The 21,515-nt window shown below is 41.8% G+C and overlaps 1 protein-coding gene across 1 annotated transcript; it reads left to right on the top strand.

The window, feature by feature from the left end:
* Positions 1-151: 151 nt before the first annotated feature.
* HSDL1 (hydroxysteroid dehydrogenase like 1) lies at positions 152-21,017 on the top strand. Its single transcript, XM_079759575.1, has 5 exons — positions 152-246; positions 10,165-10,390; positions 11,001-11,446; positions 11,664-11,891; positions 17,701-21,017. Exons 2-5 carry the CDS (start codon positions 10,171-10,173, stop codon positions 17,797-17,799), a joined length of 993 nt encoding a protein of 330 aa, XP_079615701.1. The 5' UTR covers positions 152-246; positions 10,165-10,170; the 3' UTR covers positions 17,800-21,017.
* The last annotated feature ends 498 nt before the right edge of the window (positions 21,018-21,515 follow it).

The following is a 21,515-nucleotide window of genomic DNA, read 5'->3' as shown; positions in this document are numbered from 1 at the left end:
CTCGCGCCCGCGTCGTTGGCAGCCCAACGCATCCTTGGTCTCCACGGCAACCGCTGCACATGCGCACTCGGACGGATCCGCACACCCGGACGCCTAGGGCGGACCTCCTGACGGCTCTGCCCCTCCCCTCCGGCGCCTGCGCGGGTCACGTGGGAGCGCGGCCCGCGGCAGCTGCGGTGGCTGTGACGGGGGCGGAGTTCACGCGCGTCTGGTGGGAGCGGCTCGGAGACTGCGCCACCTGTGCAGGTACCGCAACCCCTTCTACGCCCCCTCCCACCCACCCCGCGCCCGTGCCCGTACCCCAGATTCGCCTCGTGCCCCTGGACGCCTGCAGGGCCTTGGCCCTCTTCTCCCTCCGCTCCCCACCACGCCCCCCGGGACCCGTGCTCTGTGCGTCGCCCGCACCTCGGGCCCCTTCGTCCCTCGCGGACCTTAAACCTTCGCCCCAGCACCTCTGCCTCCAGACCCGTGTCCCCAGCCACGCAGCGCCCTTCCCCAACTCCACCCCGGCGTTGCACTCCAGAGGTCCCTCTCTGCTGGGCCCGTCCCTCCCACCCCTCCCCCGCTCCCCCGCTCCCCCGCTCCCCCGCAAATCTAGGGCCCCACCCACCTCAAGCGCTGGGCACCCCATCTCCCCCAGACCTTGACACGGGTGCTTCCCACAAGGCTCTGAAAAATCATCCCCTTTGTACGTGCTTCTTTATTCTCATTACCAAAGGATTTGGTTTGAGTGGGATTTGTTGTCTTTGTTCTGAGTTAGAAGTAATTCAGAATAAGGTAGCGCTGGAAGAAAGGGCACCATCAGTTCCCAAAGCGGTGGTCCTTTGCTCAGGCTTGCTTGACCGACTGGTGCTGGAGAGGAGGGTTTCTGGAGACCAGTGAGGCCGCCCTTGCCCAAAGGAACCTGCAGCCCCCACACAGCCCCAGCAAACCCTGCAGCCCTGGTGATGCCAGCAGGATGCCCACCTGGGGGTCTCTCAGTGGGGCGGCCAGCCAGCCAGAGTTTTGGACTTTCATAGACCTTGATCTGAATTCCCACCGCCCCGTTCTTAGCTGAGAGCTCCTGGTATGTCACTTTACCTCTGTATGCCTCAGTTTTCCCATCTGTAAACTGGGGATGATTATAACACTGCCTTATATGGTTGATGAGAGAAAAAGTGAGCTGACAGGAATAAAGCACTTAAGAGTCTTTCTGCATAAAGGCAGCTCTCAGTTTTTTAAATAATATATTTTAATTGATTTCAGAGAGTAAGGGGGGAGAGAGAGAGAGAGAGAGAGAGAGAGAGAGAGAGAGAGAGAGAGAAAGAAAGAATATCATTGATCGGCTGCCTCCTGCAAGCTCCCAATGAGAATCGAGCCCACAATCTGAGCGTGAGGCCTGACCAGGAATCCAACCAGGACCTCCTGGTTCATAGGCCCATGCTCAACCACTGAGCCACACTTGCCAGGCCCAGCTCTCAGTTTTAACCCTGACCACCATAAGTAGCCAATAGCTAACATTGAACACTTAATTATAGTGGCCAATAGCTAAAGCTTATTGATCACTTGTGTCTCAGTCACGGTTCTAAGTGGTTTATGTCTATGACCTTATTTAATTCTCGTTATAAGCTTAGGCAGGAACTATTACCCCCTTTTTTATAGGTGATGTCAGGAAAGCTCAGAAGTGAAGTAACTTCACCTTCACTCAAGACACCCAGCTTGGGAACCCCGATTCGAATCCAGGAAGTCTTCAGTTGTTTGTGGTTTTAATCTCTACAATAATGGCCTAGGGGCATGGTATTGTTTTTTTAATTGAGATAAAAGTTAATAGCATAAGATTTACCATTTTAGCCACTTAAAAGTAGGTATACTTTTCATAGAAGCATATTCAGTGTGCAACCATCACCATTTAATTCTAGAACATTCCCATCCCTCAAAGAAATTGCACCCCATTAGTGGGCACTCCCTATTTTCCATTTCACTGTGCCCTGGCAACCCTAATCTACTTTCTGTCTCTGTGGATTTGCCTGTTCTGAACATTTCATATAAATGGAATCATGGTATTTGGCCTTTTCTGTCTGGCTTCTTCCACTCAGCATAATATTTTAAAGGTTTGTCCAGGTTGTAGCATGTGTCAGTACTTCATTCTTTTATCCATTGTGTGTACAGACCACATTTCCTTTATCCATTCATCTGTTGATGGACATTTGGGTTGTTTTCACTTTTTAGTTACAGTGAATGGTGCTGCTATGAACGTGGCTCTGCAAGTTTTGTGTGAGCATGAGTTGTTAGTTATCTTAGGTACACACCTAGGAATAGATGCTATCATTTTAATTCCTACTTCACAAGTGGAAACCTGAAACTGAGGAGTATTGGATCTTGAATGAGCACTTAACTCAGCTTCTACTCTGTTTCCCGTTAATTCAGTTTAGTGGTCTACTAAAAATTGGCAAAGGAAGGTAAGGAAATTCCAAAACGTCATGATACACCAACTTGGTCACAGTGCTGACACAAAGTTTGAGAAACTTACTACGTTTTTTTCTCCTCAGGAATGAGATTTGAGCTTTTAATATAAGGCAGTATTTATTAAATATTGTATAATAGCACCATGCCAGGTCCTGAGGAGGAATATTAAAGATGGGTCTGATCCCAGCTTCACACCTTCATAAAGCTGCAGGAGGATTACAGACTTAAAAATCAGAAGAACAAAAATGTGAAAGCATTTAGAAAATAATATAGGAAAATACCTTTATAACCCGGGGCGAAGACAGGATTTCTGAAGTCAAACACAAGCACAAACCATACAGAAAAAAGATTGATACATTTGACTGCATTACAATTAAGACGTTCAGTTTATTGCATGCGCTACAAAGAGACAAAACATACAGAGAACTGGTAACTAGAATATAGAAAGAATTCTTACAATTCTGAAACAAAAAGACAACGTAATAGAAATAAGGCAAGGTGAACCGTGGGACATTGCAGCCTTTGAGGAAGAGGCAGTGTGAACATGCTGTTGGTGGGTGTGCAGATTGTTCAGCCCCTGGCGCAGTGTCTCCTTGACTACATGGATGGCTTATGACCTAGCAATTTGACTCTTCGGCTTATCTCTTCGAGAAACTGACACATGTGCTCAGGAGATGTGCATAAACATGTCCATGGCACCTCTGCTTATAATTGTAAAATAAAAACCAGCAAAACAACCCAAATGCCTGTCAGCAATAGAATGGATGTGTGAATATCATGTGTTTGTACCAGGAGATGGTGTGCGGCAGTGAGAGTGTAACCTAACAGCTCCAGGATGAATCTCGAAAACAGTGCCGAGTGAAAGAAACAAGTCACCAAAGGATACATGCAGTGGGATTCCTTTGTATAAAGTTCAAAACCAGGCAGAACTGAATACAATTATTTCAGAATCGAATCCGAGCTGGGTAATAGTACAACTATTAAACAACAACAACATGGCAATGATTATGTCGGAATTTGGCAAGTGCTTGCCAACCCCCCCCCCCACCCCCAGGATGGTAGGAGGGGCTATATGATCAGGGCAGAAGCAGATGGGGCTTTATTTGTAAAGTAGGGTTCTACGTGGGAGTTTTGTTTTATTGTTCTTTGAACTGTGCATAATGTTTTACAACTTTTGTGTGTGTTTTTCAATTTTTCTAAATTACAGAAAAGTTAATTTTAGTTAACATTTCCTGTTCTCAAAAGTCCTATACTCTAGTTGGGGAACCAAGATAGAGACAAGTAGAATGAGTAGAATGCAGAGCAGTGTGGTAAGTGCCATGTGGGTGAGAGAGACAGAACTCAGAGGTGGGGTTCCTGCGATGAGCTGGGAAGGAAAGGAAAGACGTGTGTGTGGACCTCAGGTTTACCCTCAGGGCCTGGCGGGTCATTGGTGCTTGTCAGTGAGTGCTAGGATTGAACTGGGGAGAAGGAATGGGACTTGAGCTGTTCTTAGAAGGACAGATAGGATTTGAGTGCTGAGAGCAAGGCAGATTCAGACTCGTGAAGGAAGTAAGATTCCTTTACAAAATGTTAATGAAAATAAAGTCCAAGCCCTGCAGCCTTACTAGAAAGTTTTACAGTACCGGCTGCTGATGAGCATGGCCAGGACCACCTCAGGTCTACCCCAGTCATTGAAGATCATAGGAATCTCTGAGGCTACTTTCTGGTTCCTAAATACCCTTGAAGGTTTTGAGTTAAAGGGTATTGCAGGATTTTCAGCTTGTCTCTTTATTGTCCTAAAAATTAGACTGACCGTTCATCCATCCATCTTTTTGCCTATTCCATCCATCCATCTGATGGCACTGTAACAGATAACCACACACTTAGTGGCTTAGAACAACACAGATTTCTTCTTTTAGAGTTCTGGAGTCAGAAGCCTGAAATCACTTTCACGTCGCTAAAATCAAGGTGTCAGCAGGGCTGTGTCACTTTGGAGGCTCCAGGGGAGAATCATGTCTTTGCCTTTGTCAGATTCTAGAGGTGCCTGCATTCCTTGACCTGTGGACCCCTCTCTCCACCTTCAAATCCTGCAGCCAGCATCTTTAAATCAATCTCTCTCTCCCTGACTTCTGCTTGTGGTCACATCTCTGACTCTAACCATTCTTCCTCCTTTTAATAAGGGTAAGTGTGATCACATTAGACCCACCTGGATAATCCAGGATCATCTCCCCATCTCAAGATCCTTAACTTAATCACACCTGCAGAGTCCCCTTTGCTACATTAGGTGGCTTGTTTACGAGGTTTGAGCATTAGACTGTGGGCATCTTGAGGGCCATTGTTCAGAGGACCACAACACCTCGCTGGTGCTGCTTTGTCTTCTTCCCATGATACTTGCTTTATTTTCTTTGAAATATTTTGGCCAATCTGTCTTAGGTTCTTTTACTATCCTCCCCAGGTGTCATTCCTTTGGATAGCCTGGTGATGTCTGTGTCTCAGCCAGGACACTTTTCCCAGAACTCATGATTCCTGAAGGTTCTTATACAGGCATATGGTGGACCCGAACCCACAATATTCCAAGGTGTGCCTTAGTGGATTCGATTGCCAAGCTAATGTTACAGGCCACAGCAGTTGTGTTTTGAGGAGGTGACTTTGCTCCTTGGAGTTTTGGCCATAATTTTCCCATGACACTTTTATAGTTGTGAAAGTGTAAGGGGAGAGACAGAGAAACATTGATGTGAGAGAGACACATCGACCAGTTGCCTCTGGCACACCCCTGGACGGGATCGAGCCTACAACCGAAGTACATGCCCCCAACTGTAATTGAACCCCAGGACCCTTCAGTCCATGGGCCGATGCTCCAACCATTGAGCAAAACAGGCTAGTTCGAGAATGCCACCTTTTTACCAAAGATAAACATCTACATTTGATATCATCACCCAAAGTCCACAGTTTACCTAGAGACCCTTAAGTGTGTGATGAACTAGCCCTGATGAGTATCCGCTTATCCAAGTAAAAAGTGCCTGACAGATAACAGGGAATTGCCCTTCTTTTCCTATTTTGGGACCATTCTGTTTTCCTTATTATTTTACTGTTTCTCACTTGATGTTTTGGTTTTCTGTAGAGATAAGAAAACAAAGCTTTATAATAACTTTTAAGGTAGGTTGTAAAGGGACCAGAATTTTCCTGTGATTTAGTATTGCTTTCTAAGTAACAGATTTCTCAAAGTTTTAGACTAAATATCCATAGAGAAATTAACTAGTCAAACCCCCAAAGCAAGTTATATGCAGCTGTACATTTCTTGATCGGCTTCTAGACTTAAATGTGTAATATACTCCTTTAAAACTGTGTTTCCATGAGCTTTCCTGGAATTTAGTGGCGTTGGGGGGAAGTCCTGATTTCTTCTTTTATTAAAAAGACATTATTTTCCATCATGTACTTAAGGGTGGGGAAGAAGAGTGAGGGATTATAAGGAATTTATAATTTCCTGTTATTTTCCATTTATGGTCTATCAAGGTGTGAACAAATGTATGAAAATGGTGTGTCTGAGGAGCAGAAAGGAACCAGTCACAATGGCATGTGCTCTCAGTCCAGCCTTGCTTCATCCCTGTTGGATGGACCAGCGTTCAGGACTCCTCACGTCCTGCCCACACTACTACAGCCACCTCCACTGCTGCCAGTACATTCCACAGCAAACCCAATCAGCTCCTTCCTTTGGCCCAAGCGACTTACTCAAAGAGTAAGGCCAAACACTTCCATTTGGCATAAAGGCATTTCACCATCTGGTCCCCCCTCAAACCCCCCTCGCTAGCCCTAGGTGCACATCCTGTGCTGTAAGCACATTGAACTTGTCACCGTTTCCTGGCAGGCTGGACCTTTTACGGTGCTAGGCCTTTCCTCCTCTCTGCCCAGGAGAGTCTTACACCTTCTTCAGCAGCACCCGGCCACATGTCATTGAATCACTTCGTTCATCTTTCAATGAATTCTGTACACAGGGTGGCAGGACTCCTGGCTTACTTGGGCAGGTCCTCAGCATCCCACACGTAGTTTGATTCCACATGGACTTTCCTATAGATCAGTGACTGTGTGTCTAGGTTTCTATTGTCTATTACTCATACATACATTGGTGTTTGAATTTATCAGTCTTCTGTGAATTTGGTTGGTGTGAGTCAGATCTTTCCAATTTGAGCTATCCTCTGGGGAATGATCAAGTTGCCTTTCTGTACCTCAGGGCTGAAGACCAGACCTAGAATGCTGTCAGCCCTCTGATTCTCTGTGATTTTTAAAAAATACGACAATGATAATAGATGTTTAAGGTATTTGTCTATGGTGGAGCTACAATGGGAATAGGTAGAGTTGAGAAGTGGAGCCAACCTGGGGTTGAAGCCCCTTGACACCGCTGTTCTCAACTCACTCCTGATGCGGGTGCGTCTCTCCTGCTGGACCTGAGGGGGGGGGGGGGGTCTCTGGTGGATTTTGCACATGAGGCTTTTCTTTCTGTAAAGGATCAAGGGAGTTTGTTTGGTGGTGCCCTCTGGAGTTGGGGAACAAGATGGTGTGTGGAGACTGAGAGCTAGATGGAAAAACAGCCTGGGAGCTGAGCTGAGACTGGGTAGTAAAGTCTAATGCAACAAACATGTGTTGAGCTCCTGCTCTGTGCCAGAGGTTGTGGAAGGTGCTGGAGAAACAGAGGAGTAAGATTTGGCCTCCGCCCTAGAGGAATTCGGCCTCCTGGGGGTAGTTCAAAAACAGAACGTTATAACGCAGTGTCTAGGGTGGAAGGACAGGGGAAAGGTGTACCAGAGTTTCTTTTCATTTCCTCGTTCTTACAGCACCTACCCCACCACAGGCTAGAAGGGGCTCTTCCAAATACCGCAGGATACTTCCTCCCTGCCACCTCTGCCAGCTGATAAGACAAGTGCTGCCAGCCAGACTCTCTGCCAGGAATTTGAAATAGAGATGCCAAGTGGCTGCAGTCGTGTGGAAGTTCAAGTGCTCTGCAGGTGGAACACAGCAAGGTGGTTTGCAGAGAGAAAGATGAGGCCCAGGGGGACACCAGGGGGAGAGGATGGCCGGGTCTGCCTGCTTTCCTGGGCGGTCAGCCTCTTCCTGCATATTGTGTCCTGAGCTCCTGGTGTCTGAGCAGAGTGCCATCTCTCTCTAAGCTATTGAGCAGGTTTGTCCCATTTGATGAATGTTCCTTAAGAAAAACGGTGCAGGAGCTGGTTGCCATTCCAGCCAAGCCTTTCACCAGACAGACGCTTTTGGCCTTCCTTATTCTTAGATGAGGAAATATTTTTCTGTATACACACACACACACAGGGATTCATGGCATAAGAATTTTTGCATTTTCTTAATTTTAAAAATCTTTGGTATTAGTTTTATATAACGTTTTCCCAGCTGAGCTATGAGGGCAAAAGAAAGGAATTTGTTTTGTGTTGTTTTTTGTTTGCACATTGGCCTTAAGAAGAGACTGAGCCGTAAGAAGGCCCAGAACTGGAGGAAGGAGGTAAGACGAAAACCAGAGTTGTTAATGAGTAGAGCAGAAAAAATTGGGAAAGTCCTTTGTAGTCAGGCATCTTTAAAATTCTTGAAAAAAAAAATTGTATTTTAGGGGAAGAAATTCAGTTTCCCATTAGTATGAGGTCATTGCATGAGGCATATCAGACCTTCTTTTTAGTTAGAACCTTGTTATGTACACTTTGTACAATTACCTTTCCCACAAGTATTGCTTTGCTTATAACCCATTAGATCTAGATATGTGGTATTTAATTTTTCACTGGAAACATTGTTTTAACATCTTAGATATATGCCCACCTGTTACCTAGAAGAAAAGATTTAATATTCCAAGTATATAGCTTTTTGTCATAGCTTTGTTATTTCTAATTTTATTACATTTTGTTTGAAAAGTACTAGTGCGTACAAGTGATTTTTTTTTGCATTTATTTTTTGCAATTCATGGCCTAGTATTTGATTAGTTTTGACAAATCTCTTTATTTGATAAGAGATTATACCCTTATTGTGGGGCATTTAAGAACCCTATTGCTTATCTATTTCTTCAGTTTTCTGTCATATTTCCTTTGTATGTTCTATTGGTTTGTAATTTGGACTAGAACTGTTAATATTCAACATATATGTTCTAAGGTATATTCAATAATTTTAAACTATTTTATGTGCCTTTTAATCACAATACAGTGTTATTCTTATATAAACACATTCTATTTGTGGTTATTTTCTCCTGCTTAGTTGAGAACTTGGTTGAGCTCACATTGTAATAAAAAGGGAGGGAATTCACTCATTATTCCTTATACTTATGGCAAGTTATGCTGCTATTTTGGGGTATTTTCTTAGTTTCAGGATTTGTTTTTTCTATTTTAATGGGATTTCTATAAAAGAGATTAAACTCAGAAGTTTTATGTACATATACACTGGCTTAAAATCAGTTTTCTTTTATATAATACTAGAGGCCCGATGCATGAAATTTGTGCAAGAGTAGGCCTTCGCAGCCACGGCGGCTACCTCGATCCCTCCCTCGCAGCCGGGGTGGCTGCCTGGATCCCGTGGCTGCAGCCCTAGCTTCGTCTGGAAGGTCATCTGGAAGGACGTCTAGATGGCTGTTTGGTCAATTTGCATATTATGCTTTTATTGCTATAGATATATTAATATATCTTGTATTAATATATGCTGTATTCTTATACTTGTGTATATCTGAGTTCTCTGTAATTTCATTGTAGTCTCTTCTAGACTGTTTGATATTTTGTCCCTCATTGATAGTGCAGTTGGATCAGTGGCTCCACAGGTTGAGTAGAGGATGAAGTTCATCAACCTTGGTCATGCCTGCCTTTGTCTACCTCTGCAGGTTGTCTCTAATTGCAGCCATATGTATATCAGTTCATATGGCATTTAAAACTGTTTCGTTAAATGTCTATCTCTTCTCCTAGGTACAATCAGTTAACTCATCTTTGAGTCCTTAGCATCTGTCATAGTACATGGAATATAGTAGGTGCGCTATCAATGTTTGCTATGTGGATACTTGTAAGAGTTATATTGGACTTTTCTTTCCTCAAATATAAGGAGCAGTCAAAGATAATGGTTTACAAATTAGCCTGGTAAGATGGAGAAGTGCTTACCCCATTCTCATTTGAGAAAACCACTTCTTTAAGTTGGGGGAGTATTTCTTTTCAAATACACACTTTTGGATATTATTTATATGCAAGTTTATTAAAGCTTAGTTTTGCCTCACCTGGATTGTAAACTTCTTGCAGCCAAGGCCATGTCTTAATTTTACTTCTATTTCTTCTTCTTCGTGTCTACATGGGCAGTAGGCCCTCTTCACCTGCTGATTATGAATAAAGCAAAGAAATAAACATCCTTCTCATCTGTTATATGAATTAAAGTCTGGGCATGTCATCATACTGAGCTTGAAGCTTTTTTAGGGCACAGAGCATATTGTGTTTATCTCTGTATCCACAACATGCAGCACAGTGCCTGAATTTTAGTAGGAATTTGGTAACTCTTTGTAGTTGTGTTGACTAATCTCCTTGGAAGAGAAGTTTATAAACTATAAATGTTAATGAGATCATAACTTGCCTGGATCCATGGGCAACATGGATTTGAACTATTACTGTTATTTGAATGCAAAATTATTCAGTTCTGATGTCCTCAGCTCTTTTTCTTCACTCAGACTATGCACGTTCCTTTAACTTATTAAGCACAGAACTCTGTTTCCCTTCCCTGCAGGCTGCCATGGCTGCCGTTGACAGCTTCTACCTCTTGTATAGGGAAATCGCCAGGTCGTGTAATTGCTACGTGGAAGCTCTAGCCTTGGTGGGAGCCTGGTACACAGCCAGAAAAAGCATCACCGTCATCTGTGACTTTTACAGCCTGATCAGGCTGCACTTTGTCCCTCGCCTGGTGAGCAGAGCAGATCTGATCAAGCAATATGGAAGATGGGCAGTTGTGAGTGGTAAGAAAAGGGATTTCAATCCTTGTCTAATCTAAAATCTCCTGTTTGTGTTTTAGGTTGTGTGTATTATTCCAGGAGTTACTACCGGTCTTGGGAACTTGCTGATTTAAAAAAAACAAAACTTACTCTTTTATGATTATGTTCACATTTTCTTACTGCCATCACCTTGGAAGAATTTTCCTTTGATTTTTGTCCTTATTCTGCTCTTATTCCCCATATTGCTCCAGCCCCACCTTCCTACTCCTTGCTTTCCTTTTTGCTCTCAGTTACCACGTTCAGAAAAGCTTTCCTTGTTTTAAATATCATTGTAATTTATCATTTCCTGGCACATATTCAAGCCAGATATATGTTTGAAAACAGTTTTCTACTGTTTCTCATCAACTTGGTGAATGTAAAATAACTTTTCATCTACCTGTCAGGGTGTCTGGGAGAGTGTTTGATACATAATATGTATTATTCATATTATGACATTGTTCTTGACTGATCAGTATTAGAACTTGCTTTACTTCTAGTGTGATTCTTTCTCTGATTAAGCAGAAATGCTAAATGGAGTATTTAAAAAAACCTCACCATGAAATGAGTATGCTCACTTTTCCTGGTTGTATTGTAGGTGCAACAGATGGGATTGGAAGAGCCTACGCAGAAGAGTTAGCAAGCCGTGGTCTCAATATTATCCTGATTAGTCGGAACCAAGAGAAGTTGCAGATGGTTGCTAAAGACATCGCTGACACCTACAAAGTGGAGACCGATATCATAGTGGCAGATTTCAGCAGCGGCCGTGAGATCTACGACCCGATTCGAGAAGCCTTGAAAGACAAAGACATTGGCATCTTGGTCAATAATGTGGGCGTGTTTTATCCCTACCCCCAGTATTTCACTCAGGTCTCCGAGGACAAACTCTGGGACATCATAAATGTAAACATTGCTGCGGCTAGTCTGATGGCCCACATAGTGTTACCGGGGATGGTGGAGAGAAAGAAAGGCGCTGTTGTCACCATCTCTTCTGGCTCCTGCTGCAAACCAACTCCCCAGCTGGCTGCCTTTTCTGCTTCAAAGGTAATGTATTCCTGATTAGAAATGAGATCTTAATGCAATAGGACATTTATTACAATGGTTTGGCCCAATCTGTTGAGCTCTTTGTCAGCAACTCATGTTTGCTAATGCTGTATTTTTTTTTTTTCCTGAAATGATGATAAGCAAGCGTCGTTTTCTCCTGAATTTTCTTCCAAGTTCCATAAAATGAAAAGTCTTTCCCTCTGCTCCATTTTAACAGGCTTATTTAGACCACTTCAGCAGAGCATTACAGTATGAATATGCTTCTAAAGGAATCTTTGTGCAGAGTCTAATCCCATTCTGCGTGGCTACCCACATGACTGCCCCTGGCAGTTTTCTGCACAAGTGCCCGTGGTTGGTGCCTTCACCAAAAGTATATGCACATCATGCCGTTTCTACCCTTGGCATTTCGAAGAGGACCACAGGATATTGGTCCCATTCTATTCAGGTAACAATATGCCTTCACTTTTGTAATTAGGTTAATGCAATCTTAAACCTTCCTAAATGATACGTGGGAATCTGACTGAAGCCTACGGCTGAAAGATGAGAATTGCAAATTCTGATTCTTAAACCTGACACTTTTTTTTTCCTCAGCAAAGAAAGTAAGGGTTTATTTTTAGGAAGTGGCCCATGCCTAAAGACAGGTGACCTAATGCTCAAAGACCTGGCTCCAAACCTGATACTGTTAATGGTTCTGGTTAAGTCACTAGATTTTCTTTTGTGGGATTATTTAGAGCATTCACGTTTAACCTACTTGATACCTAAGAGATGAAATGTGCTCCTTTAATATAAGTAGATGGTAGCCGTATAAAATACTAAGAATTTAGATGGGAATTTAAAAATGCAAACATTCTAGTAATGCTTGAGTGGGAACCTCTAAGTCAACAGTATGATCAGAAGACATAAAACCACAAAAGTCTATTGCATGTAACATAGTTGTCACATCTCAGTAATCTCAGTATATTCTTGGACTCATTTGTTTAAGAAGTGTAGATTTTTTTTTTTTCTTCAGGCATGACAAAGACTTGGGTCGTTAGTGTTTTAAAGAATAACTTTGTTAAATATTTGAAAATTTGATTCTAAGTATTAGAGAACTCATAATGATTTATTGTAATAGACACCTGTCTCTTTATCTGGCATAATAAGTAGATGTACCCTAGTTTAGAATTCTTTTTTCTTTAATATGTAGAATTTTCTTAAATTATCAGCAGATATTTGAGGGACTGTAATAAAGATTATGAACTTTACCAATACCAAATAAATAGATAAGCAAATCAAGAGTGAATTTTTACTTTTCTCAAAAGTTTTGGCTATAAGTTTGTTTTTTTAATAAGAAGCATTTTTATTTAAGTGGTTATTTCCAGGTCCTTAATTACTGGAGAAAAGCAGAGAAACCTAAAATAATTTTCCAAGCCACTGACCATGAAGTTTCCTGCGAAATGAAGATACAATAAAGATGATGTTTAGATGCAGTAGATATTTTGACTGCATTTATAAAACACTAACATTTTAATTGCAATTATACTGTATTCACATTGATGGGCTTTTCTGGAGAATGTAGAGTTTTTTTCTGTCAAGAAATCCTATTAAGCTAATTTAATTCCTAGAATAGTTTTCTATAGAAAACTTAAAATTTTCCAATTTTTTCTATTTTCATTTTTATTTTACTCAAATTACTTTCAACATTATCAATTTTTTCCCCCAGTTTTACAACAAATATTTGATTCATTAGTAGCTGTTTTGTCCATAGCAGTTTCCTCTGGTAGCTTCCGCTGTTGTGACCTTTTCTTTTTCTTTTTTTCTCTTAAAAATGTTTTTATTGATTTCAGAGAGGAAGGGAGAGGAGAGATAGAAACATCAGTGATGAGAGAGAATCATTGATCTGGTGCCTCTTTCACGCCCCACACTGGGGATCGAGTCTGCAACCTGGGCATGTGCCTTTGACCAGAATCGAAACCAGGACCCTTCAGTCCTCAGGTTGACGCTCTGTCCACTGAGCCAAACCGGCTAGAGCGTGACTTTGCTTTTATAATTATTTCCTCTGACTTCATTTTTCTCAGATTGCAAAGAGCTAAATTTTGTCAAGGTTTCAATTTCTGTCTTTAGCTTATAAAAAATTTACTGTGTGAAGTTTAATATGCTAAACATACTGTGTAAAGTTTGTTTTGTGCTGTTTATTCCAGTTAGTCTTATATGTTATGAATTAAATAAGAATGATGGACTGACCATATTTCTTGACCAGATAGGCGATAGATTGAACATGATAGGTTGAGGGAAAGGAAGAAACAAAACACATTCTCAGGTTTTTGGCTTCAGAACCTCAGTGGTGACACTTAACTCGGGTAGCATGAGAGGAAGAGATCAGGTTTTGGAGAAAAAATAAGAGTTTTACACATGCTGGGTTTGGAGGGTCTGGGAAATAGTTAAGAGAAGTGGAGTTGGCAGCTGCATAGGTGGGAGCTCAGGTGAGAGGTTTGTACAGAGGTATAGGCTTACTGGTCATCAGCATTAAGCTGGATGATACGCTATGGGGTCAGTGATATTATCCAAGGAGAGTGTGTAGAGAAGAAAAGATGGCCTGGTCAGAGACTCAAGGAACTCCAGCATTCCAGGGAAGGTGGACTGAGAAGGGCAGCCAGCGAGGTCAGTAGGAGAGGAGGAGAGTGGAATATGGACGCCAGGGAGAGAGAGAGTTTTCAGGTGGAAGGCATAGTCATCAGTGTCACGTGGTGCCATCTGGCCCATGGCGTAAGGACCAACACATGTCTGTTGGGTTTAGAATCTTGGAAATCCTCGGTGACATTGATGAAAGCAGTTTTGGAGGCATTTTAGGGAGCAGCTGCACTGCAGTGGGTAGGTGAGTATAGAGAAGATGAGGACATGGAGACAGTGTGCTCAAGATACAAGGCTATAGCCTGGCTGGTGTGGCTCAGTGGTTGATCATCAGTCAGGACACATGCCCAGGTTGTGGGCTTGACCCCCAGTAGGGGGCGTGCAGGAGGCAGCCAATCAATGATTCTCTCTCATCATTGATATTTCTATCTCTATATCCCTCTCTCTTTTTCTCTCTCTAAAATCAATAAACATATTTTTTTGGTGGGGGGGGGTTTAAAGGCTCTACAGGCAGTGAATTAGATCCAAAGGAAGGAATTCTGTTTGCTATTTAATCTATGCAAATCAGCAGTGACTTGACTGTAATTTAATGCTGGAGGAATGGGGTATGTGGAGAAGAAAGCTTAAAGATGGGAGAAAGGAGGTATGATTCCTGGAAGTGGGGGAATAAGGCTGAAAGCACAAGTAGAGGGGAAGTGATGTGAACTTTGGAAACAACTAGAAAGTGAAGAAGGAGAGAGGAGAGGCCGGGAGTCCACTTAGCAGTTGAGGAACCCAGTCTGATGGCTCCTGTGAGGTGAGGGTGAGGTGGAGGGAGTGCAAGGCTGAGAGAGTAAGGTTTGAAATAATACTTGTGAAGGAAGGGGAGGGAGGTGCCTGGGGACCCATCAGTGGATGGCTGAGCAGAGAGGAGGCCCGAGTGATGGCGGGCCTGAGAATCTATGGTGCCTTCAGCTATGTGGCTTTTCTCTAGCAGCACTCAGCACATTCATATGCACCTATTACGAATCTATTACCCACTTTGAAGCCACTTCAAAGAGGGCATCAAAAGTAATTTTACGGAGAACATTTCTAAGTTTGTGTGAAAAGAGGTTATGTTTGAAAGCTTGCACAGAGGTTAGGGAGCAGGTTTTCTCACTCCTGACCCCTGCCTCAGCCTTCCTTACACAAGTCTTCATTTCCTTACATGCCTGTGAAACAGCATTTCTGAACAGGAGCAGTTAGAACCGACTCACAACCATGACATATTTGCTTTCTCATATAATGTAGCAGTTGCATCTTATGTATTATGCTAGTTGTCTTAATAAAGATTTGCAAGCAAAAAGTTAAAAAAAATGGTTTGGGCTTTAAAAACAGCTAGAAAGGAGTCAAATGTATTTGTTTTCATTGCTAACTAGTTATTAATGTTTATTGGGGAGCATTTCTTATTTCCAGAAGTGGCATTAGGCAATATTAAATTGTCACCTTTGGAACACATAGTAAGCTGGACAGAAAATGGAGGGCTTTTCTTTATAGCTTTCTGTTTGTGATCCTTGACATATAGGCCAGAAACATGCTGGTGTGTGTGTGTGGCTGAAAAAACAATTCATTTGACAACTTGAGCAGTGAGTTTCTTGCCTATGAACATGGAGACTGTGTTCCAGGTGATAGGAAAGCTCCGGGGAAAGGGAGTAGAGTGGAGAATCTGAGCTCTCTGGGTCATGGTCTTTTCTGAATTTCTACCCACTTTTGATGTGTTTGTTCACACATGCGCTGTGTGTTGCTGTTGGGAAGAGAACACATGGCATTGAGGGTAGTGGTGGAGCTCAGTGGAAATGAGAAGGCCCTGAGGCTGCATAGTGAGATGTGGGTGAGGGTCCAGCAGCCAGGCTGACAACTGTGTCAGAGGTTAGAGCCCTTTGGGTTTTGTTGCAGAGGAGGACCAGCTCCACTCTTAGGCCTGGACAGACTGGTCAGGAGTCCTGAGCAGGCACGAAGCCTTACAGAACCCGAAATCCACCCCTCCTCTCTCTCATATACACACTCACACTCGCACCCTCCTCCTCTTCACTGTGGCATTCTTCTGCAGTTTGGAGTGCCAGAGACTTGGCATTCTTTCCTGTGACCGTTGTTCTCGAAATAGGCGACGAGTCAGCCCCTTTAGTCTGTCTGTCAGTACCCAGGGGATGAAATTCTCCCCTTCTCTTCCATTAGCTCTTTCCACCAAGCTCTTTCCACCTGCTTCCCAGGATGCTAAAAACCTCATTGGGATGAGCTAGACAAGATGAGCCAGTGACATCTCCAAGTGCAGCACCTTAGGAAACTGTCAAAAAACACCTTGATGCTGGTCCCCTTGCAATAGACAGTGGCAATGGATGGACATTGAAAACAAGCAGATTTTTAGATGCTTATTCTTTCTCCACTGAATAAAGACTGAAAAAAAATGTACTTTGAAGGGGGATCCAGTTATCTAGTCTGTCTCAGGTGTCTATGTGTTTGCGACACTACTTACTAGATCCTTCTCTGAGACCAAAAGCTGACTTCTTTCATCTCCTTGGATTCAGAATCTTTTGCTTTAGGACAGCAGCTCCAAGGAGGAATATCCAAGTATTTCCCCCCCACGAAATCCTAGCTGTTTAAAGAAGTCCAAAGAGACCTTAGTCCTTCTCCCAGAAAGTTACCCATGGCTCCAGGCCAAATACTGGGCTCCTGTTTGTGAGGTGGTGGGTTGGAGCTTCTGTGGAATCTGCTGTGAGCAGCTGTGGTTCCCGACTGTCTTCCTGCAGTTCACCATACTGGGACCCCCTCCTTATTTGGTGTGGTTCCCAGGAGCTGCAGGGTAACCTAGACTAGAATTTCAGCACTTGCTGGGGGCCTGCCCATCTCTCTTCCTTAACATGCAAAGTGTTAGAACTTTCATGCAGTATAACTTCTATACTGACAAATCTCCACCTCAGCACTATTGGCATTTGGGGTTGGATAATTGTTGTGGAGCTGTCCTACGCATTATAGGATGTTCAGCCCATCCTTGACGTCTGCCCACTGGATGCCAGTAGCACCACCACTCCAGTTGTGACAACCAGTAATCTTATAACCCTGGGGGAGGGGGGCAAATTGGCCCTGGTTGAGAACCTGGTAGCAGAACAACATCAGCTGGACTCCCTGGATCCCCAAGCCATCCTCATCACATCTCAAGACGGTGTACTAGGATCCTAGTGTTTTTTTATTCAGTTTTCTTATTTAACTTGGCTCCATTATTTAACTTGCCTCTCAAACCTGTTTTCTCACATAGTACTAACCACACATGCGTTTATCTATTTCAGCTACTTTCCTTCTGGAAAGAGTTTATAATTCTTAAGCAAATTAAGCAAATTAACACACTTCATATCAAGTAATGATGGAATCCTATTACTGCATGTAGGTCTGTCCATCCTCATTAGAGAAAGGGGATGGATGGGTGGTGATCATGTTTCTGTTCCCATAAGTCTAACATATGGTCTTATGCAAAAGAGGTGCTAAGTACAGTAGTACCTAAAGTCTTTTTCCTTTTTAGTATTTAAAGTGATCAGTGATATTTGTTGGATTAAGTAAGATGCTGATCTGTACATTTCAGTGTCAGTGACTTTGGGTTCTAATCTTTTAACCTTTTTTTCTTCCATTTTTAGTTTCTTTTTGCACAGTACATGCCTGAATGGCTCTGGGTGTGGGGAGCAAATATTCTCAATCGTTCTTTACGTAAGGAGGCCTTATCCTGCAAACCATGAAACTGGATGATTGTTTGGGAAGCTTTGCCAAGTCATGGGAACCTACAGTATTCAGACATTTGGAAGGACACATTTAATTTATCTTCGGTATTTTCTTTTATTACTGATGACTTAGCATATTGTTGGCTCATCATTTGCAAAGCAAACATAATACTTGTAGAGAATGTTGTGGAAAAACTCAAGGGCCAAATGGATGGCACAGAGTAAATAATGACTGAGGCACAAGAACTGATTGAGGAAACTCAAATTTCAATGCTTTTTCCCCTAAATTATTCAAAAGTTGTGTGGTTTATGTTGTTCTAGGAGCTACAGCAAATCTGGTACTGAAATATAACGTGACTTGTGACCTCTTACAATTTCAGATTTTTTTTAAGGGAAATTATTTCAGTAGGTGAACTATAGTATTGGTTTTCAAATGTTCATCAGGAAAGACTATTTAAAAGTATTATTTTACAAGGTGGCTGGTATGATTAGCAGTAGAAACCTGTGTGTGTTAATATTGTGTAGCTCTAGTTGTTTGTCTACAATCTGTGTATGAAAATGCTGCTTTTCAATTGATATTTCATTAGAGAACCATATGTGTATGGATGTGTGTATCTGGGCAACTTTATGGGTAAGTTACTTAAAAAAATTTTTTTTGTCAGGATGGTTTAATGTGGAACCTTACAGGGTATTAAAATTCTAGATTATTTCTCTTCATACTAAACAATCTTACCCAATTTTGTGCTATTGGCTTGCCAAGTATATTACTTACAACATTCTGTTTTTTTAACCTAGATTTGGAGGTGTAATGACTGACTTTCAGTAATCTGTTGATTTATAGTTATTGTGGATTAGTAGTGATTTCTTAGCCTATGACCCATTTTATAACTAAAATTTAGCCCTTTAGAGCTTGTTATATCTGGTTTTCATATACTTTTCTATGTAATATTATTTAATTCCAGTAGCATTATTGGTGTAAACATCAAGTATTTATGAAATTAGTAGTTAAAATATGGACAAATGTGTGTGATATGTATTGTATCTGTTGAAATAAGTTAGAAGCTCATTCTTGGTTCTTGTAATTACTTTATGCATTATAGTGAATAGTTTTATTGGTGTGAAAATAATTATGCATACTCCCCCCCCCTCCCCACACACACACACAATATGGGTTAGCATTGAAAGCTATTGTGAAATGTCTTTGGTTCAGGTCCTATAAAGCCAAACATTTTGAGGACCACATATGTAGTGCTTGACAGTTGTAAATCACTTTATGAATATGACAGTGTGTGCAAAGTAAAAATTTGGAGTTTAATATTGGGACACTGATGCAGAAGCTAGTAAATTTTTGAAATCAGGACTTTTATGGAATTGATTTCTCCTGAGATGATGCTCCATTATGAGTAGGTCTAAGCATGCTCTCATGTTTAGCCAGTGACATTGCTTCAGTATTTCCAGATGTGACTTGGACTCAGTTCAGAACTCTTCCACTTACAGATCAGGCCTTCATCACATAAGAGGAAGACATTCAGATGTGAAAACGTACACACTAATGGCACTACATAACACTAAAGGTATTGATGGAGTTAGTTTAGGAGCCTTTATTTGGTTACATTTGACTTTTTCCCTCACCCAACAATTATGGTCATTAAGACTAGGAAAAATTTGATTTCCTGCCACATTGACCTGAACTTTGACATGTAATAAGCAGCAGCAATGTTATGTAAAAAGTACCATATTTATACCTGTGTTATGTGTTATAGCAATGTCTTATATTTATAGATTAGGTATTGAATCATTGTTACATGATGAGAATAAATAAACCATGTCAGTGATGTTTTAAAAATTCTTTACTTGGCAGGACATATGTAAATAAGCTTGTTGGTGCAAAGTTAGTGAAAGATCAAAACCAAGAATCTTCCTTAGGTTTTATGTTTCCTAAAATACTTTTTCCCAGAGCTCATTTTAGAGTAATAATTGGACCACTGTAGATGGGTTTTTTTTTTCTTTTCTTTTCTAAAAAATTTTTTTATTGATTTCAGAGAGGAAGGGAGAGGGAGAGAGATAGAAACATCAGTGATGAGAGAGAATCATTGATCAGCTGCCTCCTGCACACCCCACACTGGGGATTGAGCCCACAACCCAGGCATGTGCCCCTCCCGGGAACTGAATCATGACCTCCTGGTTCCTAGGTCAGCGCTCAACCACCGAACCATGCTGGCCAGACCTAGATGGATTTTCTTACTAAGAATGGGGGAAATAAAAAAAAAAAAGAATGGGGGAAATAACCTTTGAAACAACCTGTGAACTGAACATTTAACAGTGGAAGTGGTTGCTGCTTCCTTTGGAAGAGGTTTTGCTCCATGTATTTGTAAATGTATCGTCTGGAATGAGGGATACATTTCCCCCCATAGGAACAATTATCTAAAAATTGCAAAAGCTTAATTTATGAACTTAATTTATGGATGCAATTCAGTAAGAGCAGGTAATTAAGCAAGGAAATTGTACATGTGCATGTCTTTTGAAACTATTAGGTTGGTTTCTTCATCTCATTCTTCTGATAAGGTAAGATGAAGGTTGATTTTGACCGTTGACTTTGGCAAATGAACACACTTCATATCAAGCAACATGGAGATCGATTGGTGGGGATGAAAGGGAGATTGTAGTGAGTTCAAGAAAGAGTGGGAAGGACAGGAAGAGAGCAAGGAGAGACAACTCTATTGATAAGTGTTTTTGTTTTGTTTTAACCTCAAGTTACTTAAAATCTTGTCACATTTGGGAACCAGAGCGTTTAGGTGGTGTCCTCTGTCTTTGTGTGTGCCCTCCGAAACAAAGACCAGTCTCACCATGTCTCTGTCTCAGTATTGGCTAAGCTGTTATTCTTTAAAATAACATTTAGTTTAAATAAAGATTTACCTTCCACGGAATTTCGAATGCTTTATTACACACCTGAAGCATGGGTTTCGGAAGTTAGAACCCTGGAGTGGTGGAAAACCAGGAGACCAGGATACTGTGGTTCTCATCCTTTCTTGGTATATTTCTCAGCCATCTGTCTCATGGCTGAGTCCCCTTCAGTTTACAGGGTTCTAAGGAGCTGGCAGCATTCTTCACTTCCCTGTTTTTGGGCTTCACTGTCACATGACAAGGATGTTTGCAATGCACTAGCCTACCTTAGCCCCTGACACCTGGGCTATGTATTCAATGGTACAGTGACTTAAAGGGCCCTTAAAAAGAACCCTGGCCAAAATCAATTTACCTCAAATTAGAACAGTTAAGTTTAAGATCAAGTGCATTAATCATGGCAGCAGGGAGTTCTGCTTAACTTTGAGGATCTCAAAACGGGGGAGACTGTTTCACCAGGTGTGGATTGGTCTAGATGTAACCACCACTGTTTACTGAACATATTATGACTCAAGCTTTGTATGTTTTATTTAACCCTCCTTCTATGAGGTAGGTATTAATATCTTGGTGGGGAGGGGGGGGTGTAGGAAGGTGAGATATAAAGAACAGAGGTACAACTTGCCCAAGATCAAAAGCTAGCAGGTGATTCTGTATCCACTATATTAAAACAGTTTGTTAAAGGGAAGATGAAATGCTGTGATATTTCTGGTCATATTGGTCCTATGCAGCATTATCATGTTGCGGTGGAAAGTTAAAACATAAGCAGTTTTATCTGACTACATAGCACATCACTTTTCATAAACATTACCTAAAATATGTTTTCCCTTCCCCAG

The sequence above is a fragment of the Cnephaeus nilssonii genome (assembly GCF_951640355.1).
Source record: "Cnephaeus nilssonii genome assembly, chromosome: 20".
NCBI classification, from domain to species: Eukaryota; Metazoa; Chordata; class Mammalia; order Chiroptera; family Vespertilionidae; genus Cnephaeus; species Cnephaeus nilssonii.
The sequence above is the reverse complement of the archived record's forward strand: the minus strand, read 5'-3'. Positions and strand labels throughout refer to the sequence as shown.